The following is a 24,364-nucleotide window of genomic DNA, read 5'->3' on the forward strand; positions in this document are numbered from 1 at the left end:
ACACAGTTCCAAGTTTGTTAAACATTTGCCACACATCTTTAAGGTGGCTAATTCCAACAGCTGCAGCATGGGTGCAAACCAGTAATTATGTAAATTAACAACTAACAATTATCTAGAATCAAGGGTGATGTCATGAAGTCGAACTGTAGGTGAACTTTCAGTTAGAGAATATGGCTCTGAAGAATGAAACCACATTTCAGATGAAAGCACCCAGTCCCCCTGCTTTCTTCTCCAGTGACTACCATCTTACATAGAATATGCTCTGAAGAAGTAAGAAAAAGCCCTTTTAAATTTCATGATTGGTTTAATCAGGTAATTCCAGGGGAGGGAAAAATCACTGAAACAAATCATCTACCATCTGATAAGTCCAATTACATGGTATGATGGAACAAAAGCAGTTACAAACTCATATGTGCATATTTACATTATATACTCACAACTCTCAAGCTAGTTGAGTCTATGTGGGGAGATGCATTAGGACAGCAGTTAAACAGGCTTCCACTGCTCGTTAGAAAGGATGCAGTCAGGCTCCTAGTGGGGGTAATATACACGTGAGGCACTTCTGAGTTCAAGGAAATAGAAAGCAAAACATTCTACACACTGGAACTGTTCACACAAAAAACTTGTGTATCTTTAATACAAAGGCTTTCGACTAGATTATTCTTGAAAGTTTTCAAAAACTAACAACGTTTGCAATTTGAGCTTTGGGGACAATGAATAACATCGTACCAAAGCAATTAAAAGGTTTTTAACTGTCAGGCTGCTAGGCAACTAATACCTTAAAGCCCCTTGCAATTCTCCTTCCCTCTCTGTCCACTTTTTGGTCTGTATAAATCACCTCTGCTTGTCAGTGTATACATGTTTCTAATATTTTTAGTAACTGCCATAAAACACACATGGCCCTCTCATCATTTATAACAACTTCTAGTGTTTCCCCCAATATTCAGAAATGTGATTCTGGAAGCCAAACCAAGAGTAAGAACAACATTTAGTGATGAATTTTGCTTTATCGGTTAACTAAAGTTCTCCAAGTTATTTTTCAGAAAAAAAGTTACACTTGCTCAATGCACTTTTGGACTACAATTAAAATTACTTTAAAACACATTAATCCAAAGTTACACATTCCAAATATAATCAAACATTCAATTTCAACAGAAGAAAGATCCATAAAATTCTCTACATTGCCCATTCAGAGGAAAGCACATGTTTTCTGCACTCTGAAGACTGACATGAGTGTTAAGAAATACCTGTGTGCCACTTAATTAAGGGGAGAGGGAGAGGAGAAGCAAGACTCACCCCCGGAATTAGATGGCACTATACACATGAATTCAAAGTGCATTTGTATTATTTCAGAAGCTCATTTTAGGCACTGCTGAATAACCAATGGAAATAGGTAGTTTCAAGTTTTTCCCTTTAAATTTTAAGCCCTGTCTCATCATCATCATCTACTCAGAAACACACACACTCTCTGGAGTTGTCATGATAAAATACAGGCAATTATGTTTATTTTTTAAAAATTCTCCCTGACTGGCACTGGGAATAAAACAGGAATACCATTTTGGTAATGGCTTCTGAGTTACAGGAACTGGTTGTATAAATGCTTCAGTACGTACGTAAGCTTGACTGCCAGTTCCAAGTCTCAATAAATATTCTAAAACAGGATATGTAAGAAAAAAGTGCTTAAAATCTTTCAACAACCAAAAAATGCATTAGAGGAAAGATTTATTTACATTCCTTTGAGCTGTTCCTTACCCCTGGTTTCTCTGGTGGGCCCTTTACTGGGCAGTCGCCATCTCCATCTCTCGGTGCTGGTCTAAAATCATCCAGCAGGTGGCACTGGAACTCCACAAGTATTCCTGCTTGACAAATCAAAGGCTTCCTTAATAGCCACAAGAATCACTTGAGAACTATGGATTCTGAGCAAACAAGCCCACCAGACAGAATTCTTTCTGGCCATGCCATTCAGATGATTTTCAACACTCACTTTTACTGTAACAGTTTTGTTGAGCCATCTGCTTAACTTTAGACAACAAGAGGAGTTTTAAAGGAAACGCCCAATGGCAGTGCCAATCTGTACACTGAATGAGAAATCATTTCCAAATTCACCTGCACGTGCTTGGGATTTGAATTTAAACTGATTCACACAGGGATCCAATACTATTACATCATCAGCTACTTCTCTGGACTGATATGATAATTACAAAAATCCAAAGTGGAGGAAAAAAAAAACCCAATTTCATTACCATAGTTTTTAATGAAGAGAAATGTTTAAAATTGTAAAAGGAAAAAAATGGGAACAGGATGGCAAAATCTTAGCAGCAAAGTGGTTAAACAAACTTGAAAATATTAATGCACAAACATTAAAATATTAAAGCATGTATGTTGCATATAAAATACAGTACAGAACCAGGAGATGCACTGTTATGACTAGTGCTTAACAGAAAAATGATTTTGTTCTTCCCAGAAATATATACACAGTTCATTTCCACGGCATTTCCTATATAGCCAGCAAGTTATTTTCTTCAGTTATTCACACCTTTCTCCAACCTGAATTATCAACTCCACACTGACAAATATGAATATTCATTCATAAGGAAAACCAGTATTTCTATTTCAGCAATAAAAAGGAATTTTGAAAGTTAACAGTCTGCTCTAGGAAACCAAGTTTATCTGAAAACGTCAGGGGTGAAGGTCATCTGTGTAGCAGCCTCCAAATATAGAAACAGTAAAAATAAGACTTAAAATTGCTGCTACAGTGTCCGGTTTTGGATTTAGTTCATCCAATTGATTTTTAGTACAAAACTAGAAATAACCTCTTCTTCATAACATCTATAGTTATCAATATATTTTTCTTCTTTTCAATGTGAAATAATACTTCAAGATGATCTATATACATAATGTTGTCAGTTCAAGCTGTCATATAAATATAAATGCTTTCTTAAAAAAAAGTATTTTACAGACAGATAGTGTTATATATACATTGTTCAGTTTGATATGGGGCAAAAGAAGGAAGCTAACACAAGCTTAAGTGTGACACATAAAATGAACGGTACAGAAATGACACTGAAACCCACAGAATGAACTTCAAATGGTAGTGTGATTTTCTATCACTTCAGAAACTCTAAAGAAAAGAAAAGGGAAAAGGGGGGGGGGGGGAAGGCACACTGCTCAACTGTCCTCCCTAAGGGAATATTTTCAAAGGATCCCTCACATGGTTAGAATTTTAATGTAACATTAAAAAAAAAAGAAGAAGAAAAAAGAAAGACAATTTGACCCCAAAGCACTTTTAAATGGTTTGTTGGAATATATCATACCACTCTGTAAATCAAACATCCCGTAATACAACTGCTCTGCAACAGGATGAAATGTACAAGATCTTCTATTCACAATGGCAGGTTAAATACTTTCCTGGGAGAGTTCTGCATACATTTTATGCAAAGTAACTTTGCTCCTGGCTAGCTGAAATAAAATAAAATGCAACTGAAAAGTGTTATCATTGTTATGTGAGTAATAATAAGCACAGAGGATTAAGCTCTAAAAAGAAAAATCAGTGAAACAGCTGTGTACATTCTGGCTTAGCAGAATGATAAATGGAGACCTCAAGAGGAAACTGCTCACACTAACTATCCAGTTAATGCTCCTGCCTTGTAAAACCTTTAATAAATGCAGTTACGTCTTTTTGAAGGAGGAAACTCTGAAAGAAAACAACTTGCTGGTTGAATACCACAAAAACAAAACAGCTAAAACCCTCACTTTCTTCTATGTTTACTCAGTATCTTTATATAAAAATAAGTGTTATGTTTTCATCAGAACATTAGACAATTACAGCTGTGCTTAAAAAAAAGTTGGTCACTTGAGGCTATTAGAGTATTTTAAAGAGTTTAGGTTTCCAGAATGTACAGATAATAACTCAATATAAACTGCCGCCAAAGAGAAATGAGGATGAACATATCAAATCTTTCACATGGATACAAACATTATTAACTAGAGTTAAATACTCAAAATATATGGAATGTGGTGGTAGATATATGCACATCTACCTCAGAACTAGGAAGGGCAAGAAAGTTTAATGTCATAGTTCGTACCTTACATTTAGTTAAATATAAACATTTGTTATTTATACATAAAACTGCTTTCAAAAAACAACTAATAAATGATTTAGTTGTACTTGTTTTATCTCTTAATTTCCAAGTGTTAACTTTTCTGAACTGAAATAAACTGTCCCTTAGTGCACTTTTTAGTTAATGTCCTAAAAATTCAAATCTTTAAACAGTCCCATCACCTAGTGCATAAATATGAAAATGCCAAAATTAATCCCTTTTAGTTGGATCATATTCTATGTTGACCTTTTGTAGTCAATAACCAGAAATGACTTTCTTCTGTAAATGCTCTATGATCTGTCCCAGAACATGCCATGCACCCAGGGAAACACCAGGCATGGCTAGCATCTGTAAATCACAGCAACTGTCGAGTTCTGTTTCCTCCACGCATGGCCCCAATGATACCAGGCAAGATTCCATACTGCTTGCCAACAGCTTCCACAAATCCAAGTTAGCTAATTCCTGGAGATGAAGATTTTTAAGCTCATGTTGGCCCTGGACTGCTTCACCCAGCAGCCTTATGTTTCCCACCACAGCACCCACACGCCTCGCCACAGCGATGGCACATTCTCAAAGGTACGTAGCAGCACATACATGGTACAATGAAAGACAGAGCTACCAGGGCTAACCATCTTAGGCAGAACTTGTCATCACTAGTGTCACATGAACAAGGGTCAGAAAAGTCTCCCTCTGAGTCTGACATACAATGATACAGCATGCTCTCTGCACAGAGCATGCAACTAACTTGATATATGCATCTTTTAACAGGATCTGGAGCATCCTGGCATTTCCCCCTTCCGTTTTCTTCATGATTAAACCTTTCCTGGCAGTACACGCAGCGAGAACGTTCCCCATCCTCTTTTCTTCGTTTTGACTTAAATTTTAACGAGGGAGGCTGTGTCTTAAATACCACAGAGTCTTTCAGGGAACTTAACTTAGTTTCATCTCCACAGTGGTAGAGATAGTCTGATTTTTTACTGTCTTGTTTAGAAAATGGAATATTGGAGTCAGTGTCATCTCTCTCCAAGTCATTTTTCCACATGTCCGGATGTCTGTAGTCCGCATACCGACGTATTAAGATGTCTCGAGGGTTTATTCTGACAATCTCATCCTCATCTTGAAAGCTGACATGTCTGATTGACTTCAAAGGGACCTAGACGAGATGAAAATTGCAGAGAAGACTATGACAGTTAATTTTATGTTGATTTGGTGGAGCAACCCTATCTAAGGATTCATTCAAAGAGCTCTGTGACAAAGTTTTGGATGAGATCAACACTTCAGCTGGTAGACCATATCCAATCAAATAATACCTAAAACTAAAACTATCTCCCTACATGGCAAGCCGAAGTTCTGCCAGCAGGAAGTTTTTGTACTCAGGCTCCAGTTTTCCCCCATCTCCAACCCAATGGTTTATCTGTAGATTTGGGTTTTTATTTCTCTCTAGTACTAGAGATTGAAGCTAGGATCTAGCACTCTACCATTGAGTTACACTCAATGGTTTCTTGAGACAGGGTCTCACGAAGCTTTCTAGGCTGGTCTTGTACTCTCACATTCCTCTTTCCTCAGCCTCTTGAGTAGCTAGGCTTATAGGTCTGTGCCATGAGATCTGGATTTGGATTACAGATTTGGATCCCATTACTATATGAGCCAATTCCTTAAAACAGAAGATCCATCTAATGGTTTTGTTTTATAGATTTTAATGCCAATAAAGTGGCTGCCACTGTAGTATCTTTAAAAATCTAGTAATAGATAATGACTTCTGACTAGAAATGTTTTATGAAACATGTTAAGAGCCTCAGAGAAACTACTGGTAGAAATATGGTCTATAAGATCCTCTTGGTGAGGACAAGAACGTACTAGTGGACACTGGAAGAAAGAAAATGTAAGTGACAAGATCAATCATGTTTGGTATACTTGAAAGGTAGAATTTGTATGTACCAATATTCAGCAGAAATGCTAAAGGTGTGGCACAGTTTTCTTGCTGCTTATAATATCGTGTGTGTGGCTGGTGTGTGGGTGTGTACACACACAATGATAAAGGACTTGCTAAGCAAAGTAAAACTACAGAATCTGGATAATTCCCAGTGTAATTTTATTGTAAACAATGGGGAAATAAAGGGGACACAAGGCACATGGCTAGATGAAGCAAAATGCTGCCAACATGTTCTAAAGTAGGTAGGTCTTGATGAAGACAGAAGGTTCGGTCTCTGGGTCTCTACAAAACAAGCCAAGAGCACTGTGTATACAGTATACAGGCATACTCCATCTTTCCAGTGAAAATGCCTGACTCTGAAGGTGGAGCTGAGATGTGTTCCTACAGTTTAAGAGGGAAGGCTAATCTTTTATTGTAGCAGACCACGTTATGGTATTCTAGGACCCTCGATGGCAATAGGGGTGAAGAGGAAGCAGGGAGGATCACCAACTCAATAGGGCAAGATACAAACACAAAACCAAAGATGATTAATTCCAAATCCTAAAGTGGAATGAAATGTTTATTAGGGTTTGGACTTCCTTAGGATGAACTATGATATCTTCATTTCAGCTTCTTAATTCTGTAATGGACTGATTGTCCATTTTTACAGGTTCACAGCAGAAAAATAATTCTGCCTCAAAATGACCTTCCCCAGGGTTCATTCACACTCTGTTGAGATGATAGTTCAAGACTTGGGAGTTAGTGTAGACGCTGGAGTGGGACAGGCCTTTGGAACTCTTGGATGCAGGTGCACATTATTCTGTGTGAGAAGGGCATGTGAAGGCCCAGTGCAGCATGAAGGATGATGCAGTGTACTAAATTTACAACATGCAGTTCCTGTTTTGTCCTATGTGACGATACAGATTCAGAAACCATGCAAACTGAATAGAGCTTATGTACAGAGATGCAGCAGATATGTAGTGAGTAAGTCTCATGTATGTTTCACTCAAATGGAAATTAGACTTGGACCAGCTGAACTGCTGTGTTTCAGAACAAGAGATAAATGAACATTACTTACCCTACTTTGGGACTTTAGGCTCCCACATTCCTTAGATATTTGCCGCTGTACATATTCCATACTTCGGCTCTGAATGTCTAGGCCTTGCTGACTGAATGGTATCTAAAATTCCAATAATTTCTATTTTAAGTGACAGCAGTATGAATTTCTTTCTTTTAACAAAACTAAATACAACATACATTTCAAGCCTTTACATTTGACAGGCTGCAAAATCATGTCTAACCAGCCTCTACACCACCGCACACACCCAAACCCTGTTTTAATAAACAGCAGAATCAGGCTGGCGAGACACTCAGCAGTTAAGAATACTTGGTACTCTTACAGGGAACCTGGATTATGTCCCCAGAATCCACCTGATGGTTCACCACCATTTGTAACTCAGCTCCAGTAAATCCAAGCTGTTTTCTGACCTCCACAGGAACCAAACTTGTATGTTTGCTGTGTTGTGCATCCCATATGCAGGCAAAACATTCATATGCATAAAATAAAATAATCTTAAGGAAAGGAAAGACAGACAGAATCACTTCCTCATTTTATTCTTGGAAAGAATTTTTGTTATAAAAATGCATATAAAATCCAATTTAGCAAGTAACACCTTATACCAAACAAATGAGCACCCCCACCCCCACAATTCTACCACCAAAAATAACAAAAAAAAACCCCAAACAACATAGAAGATAGGTATGGTGACCCATATCTGAACCTCAGTACTTTGGAGGCTGAGAAAAGAAAACCACCAGAACTTAAGGATAACCTGAACTATAAAATTAGAGTCCTAGTCTAGTCTGGCCTACAAAGTAAAACCCTGTCAAAACAAGAAAAATGGGAGGGGGGCAAGGCACAACCCAAGCACCTACTAACTGTAAAAACACAACATGGCAGGCCAGGAGATGAGCTTCTATGTGGGGAGTATTACTGAGCAATAAGGATCAATAATGTCAATGTGTCACAGCAGGGGCTGCTAAGAGTGAAAGGGGGCAGAGGAATGGGACAATAATCACGATGGGTTTTCTGAAGTGATGGAAAGTGAAGTGACTTCACAATCTTGTAAATATATTAAAACACCAAAGAGAGATTTTATGGTATATGAATTATGTTTTTAAAAAGTCATGAGGGCAATCAATGTCCTGATAAGATTTCTTAGTTTGGTTTGTAAAGAACAATTAAGAACTGAAAAGATTATCATTAAAACTTTATCGATTTGCTTTTTAGAATTATATAGTAAAATTAAATATACACAAAGAGTAAAGAATGTAATGAATTCCCATGTTGATCAACATTATCAACATTTCAGTCATTCTGTATTCATTTTATTGTTTTATTGAAACATTCTGATCCAAATCCTGGTGCACTTAATAAAAGTGTAAATTGAAAATAGCAACACACATGTGTTTATTTGAAGTATGAGGTTTATAGGTAGAACATACAAGAGTTAGCAGGGAAAGAGACCACTGTAGATTAAAAGTTCTGGTAAGACTCCATGAAGGAAACACAGAATAAACTATTTGTTAAACTAAAACAACAACAAATAGAGGAGCATTATAGAGAAGGAAGAGTTAAACTTCTTGGTTTAATATATGACATCAAGTTAAATAAATGACCTCAAGTAAGTCGTAATGGCCAGGGGGTATAGCTCTTGGGTAAAGCATTTGCCTAGCATGTATAAAGCCTAAGTTTTAATCCACAGTGCTAGAAGAAAACAAAACCCCCAAACTTCCTGTAATATTATTTTATTCTATGAATAAACTATAAAAGTAAAAATATCCATTTTCATTTATTATTCCTATTCTACGATCTCAAATGTCACATATACACATCCCATATAAACACATACATATTCTGCTACTGTCTAAGTTAACAGATCAGTAAAATAAATATTGTTTTCTCATGTGATCTGTAAGTACAAAGACAAATGGGACACTCTTGCTTTTATACTCATTTAACAAAGGTGTTAAAATATATACCTCAATTAAGTACTGCTTTTGAAAACACCACGAATACATGCTATTTCTATTATCTTTAGGATAATTTATCAGCTCAAAAGCAAGAAGATACTTTTTCAAAAGGATTCCATTCATAATGGCAACAAAATGGTTAAGAGTAAATCTGACAGTCTCTTTTCTTGAAGAAAATATAAAGAGAAATAGAGGAAGTACTATATAGGATATATCACATTCATGAATGAGACCAAAGTATCCCTAAGCTAATGGATTGATTCAAAACAATTCAAATACAAAACACAAAAAGGTTTTTGTTTTTTAAATCAAACAAACTCAACAAGCTGCTAAGTTAGGACACTTTTCTACATTAACATTTCTTAGAAAGGTAGAACTCTAAAATAAAGACAACGTGGTACAGGTACAGGCATAGACAAAGTGGCAATAGATCTCATCAGAAACACTAAAAACAGACCCAGATGTAGAGGTAAGCTTGGTGTGCGACACTCAGGACACGATGAACCAGCAGAAAAGGCTCTAATAGAGGGACATTTGGTATGTGACACACATAGCACTGTGCACCCCAAGGGAGGCTCTCAAATACATCATTCTGTGTAGAAAATAAAAACACCTGGAGCTCCACTACAGAAGAAAACATGGTGAGCTGTGCTAAGGAAAAAGCCACAAAATTTTCACAACAGAGCAAGAAATGCTGAGGTAAGCACAGAGAGGAATTTGCTAAGTAACACCAGCAAATACAACCCAGATACATTAAAAGTTAAATTAGTTTATTAAAACAACACACACATACACACACACACAAATGAACGATAGGAGCCACAGATAAACCTCAAAAAGGATTCACATTCAGAACACACAGCAAAATAATATAAGTTTATCACTCAATATGAGGTTTGATATGAAACCATGTACTTAAATAATTTATCAACAATAAAGCTATTTCCAATTACTGGAATTTGTATTGACCAATATACATTCCCTGTGCACAAGGCATACATTACATATGTAGTCTTACATCTTCTTAAACTGAATAATGACCTCATGAGGTCACATATCCGAATGTGGGACTTGAAATAATAAATAAAGAAGGTAACAGCTGGAGGTTTCTGAGAATACAACCAGACAGAAAAAAATAATTCAAAATCAAACATCATCAATCTGGGGTGATTCTGACAGCACTTGCCCACATTACCACTTCACTGCAGCCCCAAGTCTAGATAAACACAAGCCAGTTTTGCATGGTACATGCCTTCACTTCATGCCAAAGACACTGCCTGAAACACTCTGGCTTAGACCCAAGACTACTGTGTGTTATGAATGGCAGTCTTTTCACTGTACATAAAAGGCTTTCTGCATTTACAGAATAATAGTTTAATTATAAAATGGGCTTTATTATTTTCCTGCTGTAATCCCTCAGCACATATCAGCAGTCTATCTTTAGACTGTACTGTTAAGAATATTGTTTCAAAAGTTGCTGACATGAGTTTCATCAGAAAAAAAAAAAAAAAAAAAGGTCAAATTTTGGTGAAGGATTAGGAGATTTACTGGCAAATTTCTGAAATGGCTCTAAACATACACCTGCCATTTTGTATCTTGGCATGTCAATTAGTGCTCAGTTTTCAGGTCTTGCTTAGGTAACATATTGAGATGTCACAGGTGCAGCTTCCCTCTCATATATAGAAAACACTGTCTCACAGTAGATGTCCTAGTTTTCTGGCTCTTTAATCTTTCTTCCATGTTTCCTAAGCCTTAATTATGTAAGTTGTGTTTGTATTTTGCATTGCAGATGTATCAATTAGAACTAAGCACCCTATGGCCAGCTGTTCTCTGCATTCTGACCAGTTGTGATTTTCTGTGATGGTCTCTCCTGCAGTAAGCAGCTTCTTTGATAAGGCCTGAGAGCTATACTTACCTGTGGGTATAAGACTAAATATTTAGAATACAGTTAGAAATTAAACTTGTTTAGGAAAGTGGCAGGGTTGATGACCTTACCAGCCACAGATAGTTGGCAAGGTTTGTAGTACTGGGCATACATCCTCTCCTATTCAGTGGACCCAATGTTCAACTAGATGACTGCTGTTTACCCACTGAATGTAAGTACCACTATTGCATCTTTCAGAATATTCTTGTCATTATGGGCGTGTTACAACTGGGTAGGTCTACTTATTACTTTTCTCCCTTGGCAGCTTGCATAGCTCCTTCAAATACATGAGAGCTAGTCCTTATAGATCTAATCTCCAGGATGCAAGCCCACATTGTACATCTTGAGCAAACACCAATCTGGCTTTAGGAAACAAGGGAACCAACATGAAAATGAAGGTCATGTTACCACATCATACTGAGAAAATAAGGCTCTTTGTGTCTAATCAAACAGTCTTGGGTCTTTTGGGGGAATTAGCTAAATTTGGTAGCTTACAAGTAAGGTAACATTCTAGACTTTATAGTTCAACAAGGCAGTTGTCCAATCCTTTTAAAAAGGTAGCTTCTCTGTTGTAGAAAAGGATCTATTAAGCTAACTCTGAAGCAGGAAACTAAATATCCAAAGCATATTAACTCCTCCACAGAACACTTAAATACTCTCACCAAGATGTTTTTAGTGGTAGCCCAAATCATGAACTATTTCATGCCTAAGATAACACAGCTTCTGTAATCCTCTTGGTGGTTCACATTTTGCATTCTCATTTTTATGTATAATTTCCTTCAACTCAATATATAAATCTTGGAAAAGGGACTTTAATTTTTGTTATTTTGAAAAACAAAATGAGTTTTCTGCAACTAAGGGTCAGATTCTGTACTGGAGGAAGATTCTCTGTGATGCCTTTTAGATTATATCAGAATACAAATGGTTCGGAATCCTAACCCCATTGTGATGAACACAAGAGTGTTTTACTCTTGCTAATTATGAAAACAACATTATCAAACTCATAATTTTGTATATTAACCCCTCAACAAATAAATGTATAGCTTTAAAGGAGACAAACCCATCACATTTAATTCCTACTGAGACAGTCAGTTACCTATGTAGCTCTGTCTATAATCTTGTCGATCAGGACACATTTCAATTATAAGAGACTAGGAATAATACTTTAACAAAATACTTTCCCTACATGCTTTATGTCACATTTTGTCAATGAAGTTTTGTAACTTCTGGGGGTAGATTCTGACATTACCCAATTTATAGACAAGAACACTGAACTATGAAGATATTGTTAAGGCATTTATCTAACAAGGACTTGGTTCCAAGATAATACAAAGAATATCCCTACATATCAGTAAGAAAAGGCCAGACAACTCAATATGAAATATGTAAGGTTTTTTTAAGAGAATTCCTCAGTGGTCAATAAACAAAGGAAAACAGTCAACACAGTAGAAATCAGGGAAATAAAACTTAAAATTACAATAAAATACTATTTATTTCTGCCTACTGATTAGTTCAGTATAAAAGAGGTGGAGAAATACCAAGTATCCCAGGAAATGCCAACTACCTATGGGAATGCAAATGGAAGATTACTTTGAACTGTTGGGTGTAGGGGAAGCTGTAGCCACGCCTTCTTAGGGGCTGGCTACAGGAGTACCTGAGGGCTTGTGAGGGCGTGGTCAGAGTGAGTAGGGGGACTGCGTTTTCGGTTTCTCTTTGCTTCTTGCTGTATAGACTACCACCGGCTGGCTGGTTCGCTCTGTAAGTAAGGCTTTTCCCTATTAAATACCCTTACATTTCTACCTGACTCCGTATTGGTAATTTCATACTATAGTTGGATTTTGAGTAAAACTGGCAATCTGCTTTGTCTGTGCTTTCTTGTATAACCCCACTACACAACTATGCACTCAGATTTGTGAAAAACTCACTAGATAAAATTCAAGGTATTTCAATAATCCAGTGCTGGTTCTCTGCTTCTATTCTTTTTTTTTTTTTAGTATGTGTGGTGTTCTACCAGATCTCTCTCTCTCTCTCTCTCTCTCTCTCTCTCTCTCTCTCTCTCTCTCTCTCTCTCTCTCTCACACACACACACACACACACACACACCTTTGCTTTGCGTAGCTCTTCTTGATATCAATGTGGAAGTTCTAGCCTCTCTCTATGTAAAGGATATTTGGAGATAGGCCTTTGACTGATAGGTCATAAGAACAGAGCTCCTGATTTGACAGAATTACTGTCTTGTCAGAGTCTCCTGACGTCTTTATTTCTATCATTCTATCATGGGGACGTAGCAAGAAGGCAGAAGTTGGCCAACTTAAAAAAAAAAAAAAAAAGGCCCTTACCACAGCCAGTCTAACTGCTAGAGCTGTAGGATAACACAAACAAACAAAAATCCTGCTGTTTGAGCTACCCAGTTCATGTTGTATTACAACACCCTGAACTAAGACATTCCCTCCCTGTCTACAAAACTCATCCTCCACATCCCTGTGCCCTTTTACAGAGCTTTGTGTTTTTCTGTAGCATACCAGGTTCTCTAAATATGCTATACATATGAATAGTATGCATTTTCTTACCTGGTTCCCTGGGCTTTGCAAGTAGACTCTTCTGGCATTCAGATCTTCAAAGGGTAAAGGTCTTATGTCTGAGCTTCTATAAGGCTCACTGGTAACAACTGTCTCTTGCTGGAAAAGGTGATCTTTCACTAGGGAACGGGAAGTGTCCTCTTCAGTGGTCTGATGGGAACAGCATCAAGAAAGATACTTCAGCACAGTTAGTAAATCTATGCCATTACCATTGCTACGAAAGGTAAATCCCTAGATTCAAAGTACATGATTAGGATGCCATATCAAAATAAGAAGAAATTTAGAACACTTAAAATATAGACCTTCTTATTAAAAATAACTCAAGAGAAATGAAAGGCTACTAGTCCATATAGATACAATGATAAAGCCTTTAATTACACTGAGAGTAATACAAATGCATAGACGATAGAAGAAATTAGGAGAAAAACAAATAAATGTAACAATTTGTAAATTAAAAATAAAAAGCACACAGTAAAAACTATACTGGTGATACAGTGAACAGAAACATGAACGACAGTGGTTCATGACCACACTGAACTTGCTAATGACTTACAGACACTAAAACCATCAACTACCATAGACTTAGGTAGGAAATACACTTGACTAGTGATGGTCATTTAAGACATCATTTCAAAACATCAAAAACAACGTCTATAAAATAAATGCTACATAAGTGAAATGTAGCACACTATAAAACAAATTCCTGGGTTTTTTTTTTTCATTTTTCAGTGTAGATTATACTATTTGCTACTGTCTCCATTAATATATAATTATTTGAGAAGAGACTTTAACAGTCAGTAGAAATGGCTGAGTACTTTCTCTGACTCAAATTATTCTAAAATAATTTTGAATAATCATTATAATGCTAGCAAATTTAAAGGTTCAAGATGTATATTTTGTTTCTTATGTAAGTTTTGAAGAGTTTGCTAATGCTACTTCTAAAATAAACAAGTAAATTACATAAGCTGACTAGGACTTTTACAAATCATTTTTTGGGGGGCTCTGGAACCATAGTTTCCAATCATTAATTTCTCCAGAATTCACTTTCCTAAATTACAAAATAGCTGTAACATCTAGTGAAACCATTTAAGTGAAAAGCAGTCATTATACCAGGAATCAAGCAGTTAAAGTTTAAAATATACCTGAGTACCCACCTCCAAGAAAAGCCAAAGATGTCAAACCAGTGAACTCACATTGAGAACTAACAGCTGTCCCAAACTATTATGACAATTAATGCTAAATTATGAAAGCAAATTATGGCTAAACACTGTTACTCAGCAAACATTTTCTTTTAAAAGACATTTGAAAATTGAGAAGAGCAGAATAGATTAAAAAAAAAAAAAAAAGCTTGTTTATCTGTTGGAGATCTTCAAAAACAAACCACTTAGGCACCCATAAACTGAATACAAGACAATGCAAAAAAACCGACCTCGGAGATTCCAAATAGGATATAAAATTAAATGGTCAACCAGCTTTTTACTATAAATTAGGTATAGTATCAGCCTTAGAGCTGGTTGGGATACTTGCAAGATAAAATTTCAATGAGTTGTGAAAACAAAAGTAATTATAAGGTAATTATATCTTTAATGATAATTTCTTTGATTCTGTTATCTTTTACTAAAGTATAACCTAATTAAGTCATTTAGGAATTCTAAATTAAAGCTGGGCATGTAGCTCAGGGTACCAGCACTTGCTTAGCATAAGCAATGTCCTGGGTTCCATCTGCAGCACAGCAAGGAAGCAACAAAACTTCTTGTTCAAAACAATAAGCCTTACTTAAGCTATGTATTTGAACAAACACAGAATGGTCTTATAGCCCAGTATACTGTGATAACTTGGCTAGAATTCTGTACTGTGAGTTGAGCAACAACTGATGATGTATGTAAGCATACACTTAGATAGGTCTCAGCCAGTAATAAACTAAAGAAAGCATCATTTGGATGTGAAAAATGACCAAACAAGTGTTTGAAAAGTGCTATGCATACAATGTATAATAAAAGATGTATTACTTAATATTTTGAAAATCAAAGTAACATTTTAGATAATCCTGAACCAGAAGAGCTTATTTTTATGTTGTTAATTTATTTTTTAAGTAGGATTATGCTTTTCATCTTACTTTTGATAAAGAATCTTAATATTTTAGAATATAACACAAATATACTCTACCAGTGAAGCAGTCACTTTTTAAAAAGTGTAATGTATCTTTTCCCTTTCTCCTGATAAAATGTACTACAACATTCTACAACCTTGTCTGAGATTTCCGGATTGGTGCAGGGTAACTCTCTATGTCCATAAAATGACTGTAAAAATGTGAGCCTTCCCAGCCACTTTCCTCTTCTCAGTACCCACTGACTTAAAGTCCCATTATCCTTCTTGCCTATGCCATCTTAGTGTGATTCAAATTGATCTTTTCAGACTCTGGCTCACCATTTTTCATGAACATTTTTTGATTTTTATACTCAAAGCCTACTCAGAGTCCCAACTACCAATGCTGTAAGAGACTGGGCACATGCTAGCAAGGAGACTCCCCAGAACATCCTCCTAAGGTAAGTAACTACACAGTCCATGGGATGGCAAAGTTCAATAAAGTTCGATTTTGTCTTACAAGTCAAGAAATGAGCTACACTACACTTGCTCAAGAATTTTATTCTTGAAGTTATCACAAATCACAGTTTTGAGTAATGATGCATGGCTAGATAATATATGACAAACCTTAATTAGTAAATATATAGTAGTTAAAAATTGTATGCTCTGATATTCTTACCTTGTGAAGTATAAAAATATTCCATAATTCTTTTGCCTTAACATAATCACAAATATTCTTGTATAATGTTTCTAGTGCCAGCTCATTCTAGAATTGGCTACAATCAACTTATATTCTGTACAACAGATCTCCTGAGGTACATTTTTGATTAAGAATAAACTAATCCCCTCACATACACCTTTTCCTTTGAAGACCGGGTCTCATTAAATACATAGCCCTGGCTGTTTGGAACTCATTATGTCATCTAAACTGGCCTTGAACTCACATAGGGCTGTCAGTCTCTTGCCATTTAGAGCTCAGATTAAAGGTGTATGCTTTAATGCTTCCCTTACGTTTTTAATTCTGTACTTTTCTAAGAGTTTTGTCTAGAAACCCCACTAGTATATAATATTCTACTTAAGCATCCTCAATGAAGTAACTGTGCTGAAACAGTAAGGCAGGAAATAAAAAAATGTCAAGACATATCTGGTAAAAAATATATTACAGAAAAATTAGTTCATGTCCTGCTTAGATAACAGAACATTCCAATGAAAAGTTAATTTGGTTTAAAGGCATTTTTAAGTTTGTAGAGATTCTTTACTGTATGTAGACAGAGTTTTGTGGTTATGTCAATTAAGACTATCTTCATTAAAACTGCCAATATTTTGTCTTCTTTGGGTGGAAAAACATTTTAAAAGTCACTGAAACAAACACAAATTGGACAATGACAAGTTCAGGGTTCAGAGTACTGGTACTTTCACTCTTCAGAGGAACTGGTGTGTGTGTTGGGGTGGGGGGTGTCCTATTCCAAGCACCTACATAGAGGCTCACAACTACCTATCTGTGACTTCAGTTCCAAAGAATCTGTTCCCCTCTTCTGGCCTCCTTGGATGAGGCATTTACGTGGTGCACAAACACTTATACACATAAAATACAAATAAGGACTCTCTCTCTACTAATCTTAAGGAAGTTAGCTTCCCTGCTCACACACTGTTTGCTGTATAAGGCATCTCCACAAAACTCAGCAGCTTAAAACAACTTCCATGACGTAAGTTTGGGAACAACATACATGAACAAAAGTAAATAATCTCTACAAACTTAAAATACCATTAAGCCATTTTTTTTCTTTGGAATGTTGTTCTGATGTACAAGCCACATTTGAATCAATACACAGTAGGTAAAGGAGATTTCCCTTGATGTGTGAGGCTTCATCTACATAGATGATGTCCTGAAGAAAAGGACTAAGGGTCTAGAAATCCAGTTCGATGCTGCAGCATGATGTCCAGCTTCCACACTGCCAGTCTGCCCACTTTATAGATTTCAGACTTCGAACCACTACAACTTCCTGAACCAATTCCTTACAAAAACAAACATCTCTAGGCAGTGGTTCCATTATCAGGAAGACCTAGGGAAATACAGTACCTTTAAAATTTGTGAGCTGCTAACATGAATTCTAATGCCTTCCTAAAGATGTTTATGTTTTGAAACTCCTTTCAAGCCAAACTACTTACTTGTAAATCATCATCTCCTCCTTCAGCCTCATTTTTTGATGCTGGGCACCCTAAAAAAAAGAGGTCACAGTTAATTAAGCATAGGGTGTGTATGTTTGTGTATCTTAGATTTTAGTATTAATGGTTGACTATGTCATTATAAAGATCAGAGATTGATTTCTGGGTTGCCTGGCAACAGACTCAAACCAGACACTTGTATTTATTCCTGTTAGAATAATAAAGTGACTGCTTCCATCATCTCTTGGCAAATTTTCACTTTCTTTTACAGCTAAGCAGACTGGTTGTGCTATATTTCTCTGGTTGTTTAAGTGGTGTCAGAATGTGATTAATTCAGTATTTTTAAATTGTCTGATCCAGGAAACACAAGCATTCAAAATCAAGATTTCAGTTTCTCAAGTTGAAAAGAAGTCAGTCTTAACTCACTATAGGCAGTCAAGGACCCACTGATTGACTTGTGCATACCCATGTCTGCATAAGCTTTTATGGTGTTGAGTGTCTTTCATTACAATAATTAATGGAAAATTATGTGTAATAGTAGAGCATACTGCATTTATATTGTAGACATAGCTAGCACAAAGCAGGCATGCAATTAAAAGAAATGAAGTCCTTGTAAAAAGTAGTTTGTTCACTGGGATAAAAAAATTGACAGAAATTTATTAAGTTCAGAGAACTTTGATGATGGTGATATTCAGTGTTTAACAAGACAGGCTGAATACAATAATAGTAACCCGGAGAGGCAAATGTGCATTTCCTCCTTAAACATAAACTGACACAACACTGTGAACCTGATTTATTCCATCTTAAAAAAGTATTCTCTTGCAAGGTCATAAGTATGGGCTTAAAAAAATTCAAAATATAAACTGTATCACTTTAATTTTAGTAGTTATGAATAATGATTTTCTCTTTAAGATACTTGTTCTATAAAAGTTAGCTAAACAATTAGAATCAACAGGGGAGCTTTAGAAAATATGCCAAATTACCCAGCTGCACACACTATCAAATACACTCAGCATTAAGCATTTTCAAGCTCATGTCTAGTTTTCTCAAAGTAGTTTATTTCTTCAAATTTTTCTAAAATACCACCTTGTACTTCCCTACTTTATGTCTGCGTTCTTTTTCAAATACAGTCTCACCATATAGATATTGCCACACCCCCACCTCAGTTAAGCACAGGGCTAACAGGCATGTTTAACAACACTAAGGATTATCACAGTTTGATCCAGTTACTCTTAGGAAGTTTTTTTTTTTCCTACTATTAAAGACCTTTTTCTTTTCAATCAGGAAAATATATATATATTGGCTATTCTCTCCTAAGGGAAGAGGTGGGTTTAAATGTAATCTCTTTTAGTTTACATAAGCACACACCAGAACTGTGGGAAAATAAATTCTCCATTTAAAATCTCCATGTTTGGGGCTAATCATCATCTGACAAACTGGTAAGATATTAAAGGGGGAATAGATGAGATTGAGGTCTGTTAAATCTCAACATATTCATAGAGTTTTATGACTGAGTATCTAGAGTCTAAATCTATTATATATTTGAGTATTACAAGTTTTCTTTCTATCTCATTAAAGAGAAAAGAGTGTAATATGTCATGACACAACATTGTTGATAGGCTCTTCACAATACAACATTCAACTGGTATCAACTGCTATTTGACAAACATAAAATAAGCCAAGCAGTCTTCTCACTAATCATTCCTCTTTACTCACTGTGTCCTTTCAACGTATGGTCACATAACACAAAAACTTACTTGATTAAAGGACAGCAACCACACACGCACGCACGCACGCACGCACGCACGCACCCACCCACTTGCACTATGTAAACATTCAGAAAATAGTATGAAAAACCTACCTTGAGAAATATCCTCTATTGCTCTCCGAATGCCTCGATCAAAAGCCCTGGCATCAGCAGGACTCTGAAAGGTAAGGCCGAACTTCTTGTCATCGATCTTCCAGTGGTGAAATGTGGGAGTGACCTTATTATAAATGAGGTCTTTTTTAAGCATACATTCCAAAACCACCTGCCAAAAGTCAGGTGCCAAAGTTAATGCACACACAAAACACATCTAATGTAGCTCTTATATAGACACTGAGGACTATAAATATAACAGACATTTTAAAATAATTGAGATATTGACTGCTATCTTCACAAAGTCAAATTCAGGGACTAAGAGGGGATTAAAAAGACCATATAAGTTGTAAACAGAATGTGAATTATGCTACCAACAAGAATAAACACACACTGAATACAAAATTTCTGAAGAACATATTTAAAATTATTTTTGAGAAAGCCTGGGAAAGACACAACAAAAATAGTAATAACAATTTAACTTTAAAAAAAATCTTTCTTGCCTTTTTCCCTTTTGTTTCCGGGTATCTAACAAGTGTTCCACCATTAATTACATCTTCCAGCCACTCCTTTTCTAAATTTCTCAAGAGACCCATTACAGAAGCAGATCAAATACCTACTTACGAATTTAGTAAACTTGGTGATAAAACTTTTTCCCCCTTTGAGACAAGATCTCACTGAGTATGTCTGACTAGCCTGAAACTTCCTAGGCAGATCAGGCTGGCCTCAAGCTCACAGACAGCCTACCTCTGCCTCCCAAGTGCTGGGATTAAAGGTGTGTGGCACCATACCTGGCTCTGGTTTGGTAACTTTTCAAAGCTCTGGCTTCCTCACTTCGAAAAATAAATAATAGTATTAAATACATCCTATAATTTATGAATGAAAGTTTCTTATTTGTGGCACAATACAGCTTTGTTTCTTTATGTATTTTTTTTTTCTGAAATGTTTCCAGGAAGTAACAATAACAGGTAAAATGCCTTTCTCGGTTTAACTTGGGTTACTATTTTTAACATCTGCTCTATATAGTCTAATGTATACAATTTTTATTTTCTTTCATTTGTCTATTTTTGAAGTGCTGTGAATTGTATTTAGGGCCTTGCACTTGGTAGGCAAGTGGTCTACCACTGAGCTACATTCCCAGCCCAACATTTTTGCTTATATTATTCTGAACTGTACCAAGGAGATAATTATTTGATGTCTCATTGCTTTTTAATACTGAGTGCCTTTCATAAGGCTGTTCTTGTATGTAAAACAGTGATCAAAATTAACATGGAGATAACACTTGAACCTCAGTTTTACTTCATATTTTAATTCTGTCTGATAATAACATTTTTAAATCATACATCTTCAATATGGGAGCCAACCTCAGCCTTTGTCTATCATGATATCCACAGACTATTTTCTATCACATTAGCTATAGAATTATAATTACTATAGAAAAATTACACATCTTGGTTAAGATTATTCCAAAGAAAGCAATTAAAAAGCACCTGAGTAACTATTTCCTCACACTAGTCAAAATGACTTCAAATCACTTTGTTTCCTAGTCTGTTTATTCCTAGTGTTCCTAAGACTAGGAATGCTACAAGAACAGGAACTTAGACTCAGCTTGTTACCAAATTGATATTTCATGCTCAAAAACCAGTGGTGAGATCTCAGCATCTCCTCAACCACTGCCCTCTACTCCACCTATCACCTTCAATGGCTTGCCTTTTCCTGATTCCTAACAATCCCCTCAGACAGGGTAACTCTTCTGTGTGTGAAATGATTCCTAGTTTGTTTGTAATTTTTTTTTTAATAAAAAGTATATTTGGCTTTAGCGTTTACAGTCTTCCCAAAGCTAGGATCAAAACCAAAACCATAATCATGGCGGATTACAGCCCAGAGACGGTCCTACTCCATCCATCTGATTTCTTCGTCCATTCTCATTTCCTACTCTTTGTTCCCTTTACTCATCTGACAATGACTCTGGGGAGACACTCCCAGAGACGGGGCAGTACAGGTCACTTTTTTTGTCTACACTTTATTAATACTTCCTACTTTAAGATCTCCATTCACAACTAGGCAGTGGTGGTGCACACCTTTAATCACAGCACCCATAATCACAGCACTCAGGAAGAAGAGGCAAGTGGACCCTGTCTCGATCCAACCCCCACCCCCAAAGATCTCAATCTCTCTCTCTCTCTCTCTCTCTCTCTCTCTCTCTCTCTCTCTCTCTCTCTCTCTCTCAAGAAAAGCCCTTCTGAGCCCTATACGAGATACAGTCTGATAAAGTCTCTAACTCTGTAATTTCAAATTGGTTCTTTTTTAATACCTTCTTCCACTAAGTCTATAAACTGGGTACTATATTTGGCTATCACTGTATCCCCCCATCCTTATGACACAGAAGCAACCTTACATATCTAACAAACATCCTTCCTCAGAAAAACACATGTGCACAGTTTCTTCAAAAACTGTGTAGGCTTCATGTGTTTTCCAGAGCTCCACCCATGGGTTTAAGTTATACCAGGCTATAGGTGACTTTTACACATTCTGTAGGGTGCAGCGGATAAACCGTTTGGAATTTTGGAAGTCATTATTAAATGCTTAATAATAAAACTTACAATGAAATAAATCACACTAAAAACATACTCAAAACTCACCCCTTCCTAATTACTGCTTCACTTCATGTCATCTGTGTCCTCAGGGCAGTCCCTGCCCTGCCTGTCTAAATAATGGGCAATACACAAGGTAAAATGCTTTTCATTTTTTTCAAACATCATATCCAATGATACTGTTCTGACTAAAGTCAGATGAGGCAGAAGTATGCAAATGCTATATATCATTGCCTCGGTCCCATTTTGAAAGTAATTGTTAAATCTTTATCATCAAGCCACTGGGACTGATGCTTCATAGCAAGTTTTGTTAACTAGGGGAGAAATGCTCTAGGGTTTTGCTGATGACTGCATGTGCGGAAAAGAATGAAAAAACCTTAGGGATTTTTTATCATTCAGCCCTTTACTGAAAGTATTCTATATTGATTTATTATGTTATACAACTATTTTTTTCAGAAATAGAAGAGCCAAATTAAGTTCCAGAACTCAAGAAATAAATACTGTATTGGCATTAATCACTACAATACTCGTACTGTAACTTATTCATAAATGTAGAAAAAGTAGTACTTTTAGAAAATGTTAAACTGGATTGTTTGAAAACAGGAATAAAAAAAAAACCAGTTTGTTTCTAGTTATTAAGTAACATGTCACCAAATCTTACATTTAATGCCTGATAATATTACTGAATTAGCTCATCTGTTAGATTTCTAAAATTAGTACTTTCCAACTGTTTCCTTGTAGATAAAAATCTCAATGTGATCCATACTACTGTCCACCACTAGTTTTCACATGCTACCTTCTCAGAGATACACACACACACACACACACACACACACACACACACGAAAAACAAGTTTTAAAGATGAACCCAAAAGGATACTGAAGAATGGAAAAAATAATGATGCAGTTTTTGGACACACATAAATGCTTATAGAAGAATCTACCAGGAAATCATGTAAACACTGAGTTCATGAAATATACCAACAGGTAGGAGGACAACATGCCAACTAATTATGAACCAGAACTCAATTTGTTTTCATCTATATATTAGGAATTAACTTGCTGATATTACACTATGCATTTAATGTAGCAGAAAACTACGTTTTAGGAAAGGGTTATGATGATGGTAGGTACTGAGGGTTTACTGGGTGAATTTCATCAGGTCCCAATGATAACCTTAAAGCACATTAATGAGTTAGTGAGACAGAAACACACATAAAAATACAAATACATACACACACAAAAATATCCTCATCCTCATTTCTACCCCAAAGAAAAGCTTACATTAAGTTAATACAATATAAAAGCTATTGTATATAGTAATGTAATATTAAATCAATAAAAGTTAACTATAAATAATACTGGGCTAAAATAACCCCCTAATTTGTGACTGATCCATTTAGAATGTGGCTGGTTAGCAAAGATCATATTAAAGAGACATGCTCTAAAAAATCACATTACTATTTTTTTTAACTCAATCATTAGCAAGTATACTTTTGTTAGAAAGTAAAACTGTATTATTCCTATTCTGTTAAGGTTAAAGAGATGTTAATTATAAAACTCTGTGGAATATTATTAGCTGAAGATGTGTTACATTTATGCTGTGTAATATTTATTTAATGATGCAAACATGTGTTGAATACTTTTATGTTTCATTTGTTTAACTCTGTGAAGTTGTGTTACTTTGCCTGTCTAAAACACCTGATCTAATAAAGAGTTGAACAGCCAAGAGTTAGGCAGGAAAGAGGAATAGGCAGGGCTTGCAGGCAGAAAGAATAAATAGGAGGAGAAGAACAGAGAAGAGGAAGGAGAGAGAAACAGGAGGAGAGGAGGACGCCAGGGTCCAGCCACACAGCCAGGTACAGAGTAAGAAGGTATATAGAAAGAAATGTAAAAGCTCAGAGGCAAAGGGCAGATGGGATAATTTAAGAAAATCTGGACAGAAACCAGCCAAGCTAAGGTCAGGCATTCATAAGTAATAAGTCTCCATGTATTTATTTGGGAGCTGGGTATCAGGCCCCTAAAGAGCAAAGAGTAAAAAGACCAACTACAATCTGGAATTTAAAAAATGCTACTACCACCAATTTATTAAACTCCAGTATTAAGGTGAAAG

The 24,364-nt window shown here is 36.1% G+C and overlaps 1 protein-coding gene across 1 annotated transcript in view; it reads right to left on the bottom strand.

Moving 5' to 3' along the window:
- Positions 1-285: 285 nt before the first annotated feature.
- Spred1 (sprouty related EVH1 domain containing 1) overlaps positions 286-24,364 on the bottom strand; it is a 70,933-nt gene continuing 46,854 nt past the window's right edge. Inside the window, exons 3-7 of the mRNA XM_027422233.2 lie at positions 19,661-19,829; positions 17,803-17,852; positions 13,540-13,698; positions 7,091-7,192; positions 286-5,253 (exon numbers count right to left, since the gene is read on the bottom strand). Coding sequence (XP_027278034.1) covers positions 4,606-5,253; positions 7,091-7,192; positions 13,540-13,698; positions 17,803-17,852; positions 19,661-19,829 — 1,128 coding nt within the window. The 3' untranslated portion in view covers positions 286-4,605. The remainder of the gene's footprint in view (positions 5,254-7,090; positions 7,193-13,539; positions 13,699-17,802; positions 17,853-19,660; positions 19,830-24,364) is intronic.

The sequence above is a fragment of the Cricetulus griseus genome, chromosome 6, assembly GCF_003668045.3.
Source record: "Cricetulus griseus strain 17A/GY chromosome 6, alternate assembly CriGri-PICRH-1.0, whole genome shotgun sequence".
Lineage (NCBI taxonomy): Eukaryota > Metazoa > Chordata > Mammalia > Rodentia > Cricetidae > Cricetulus > Cricetulus griseus.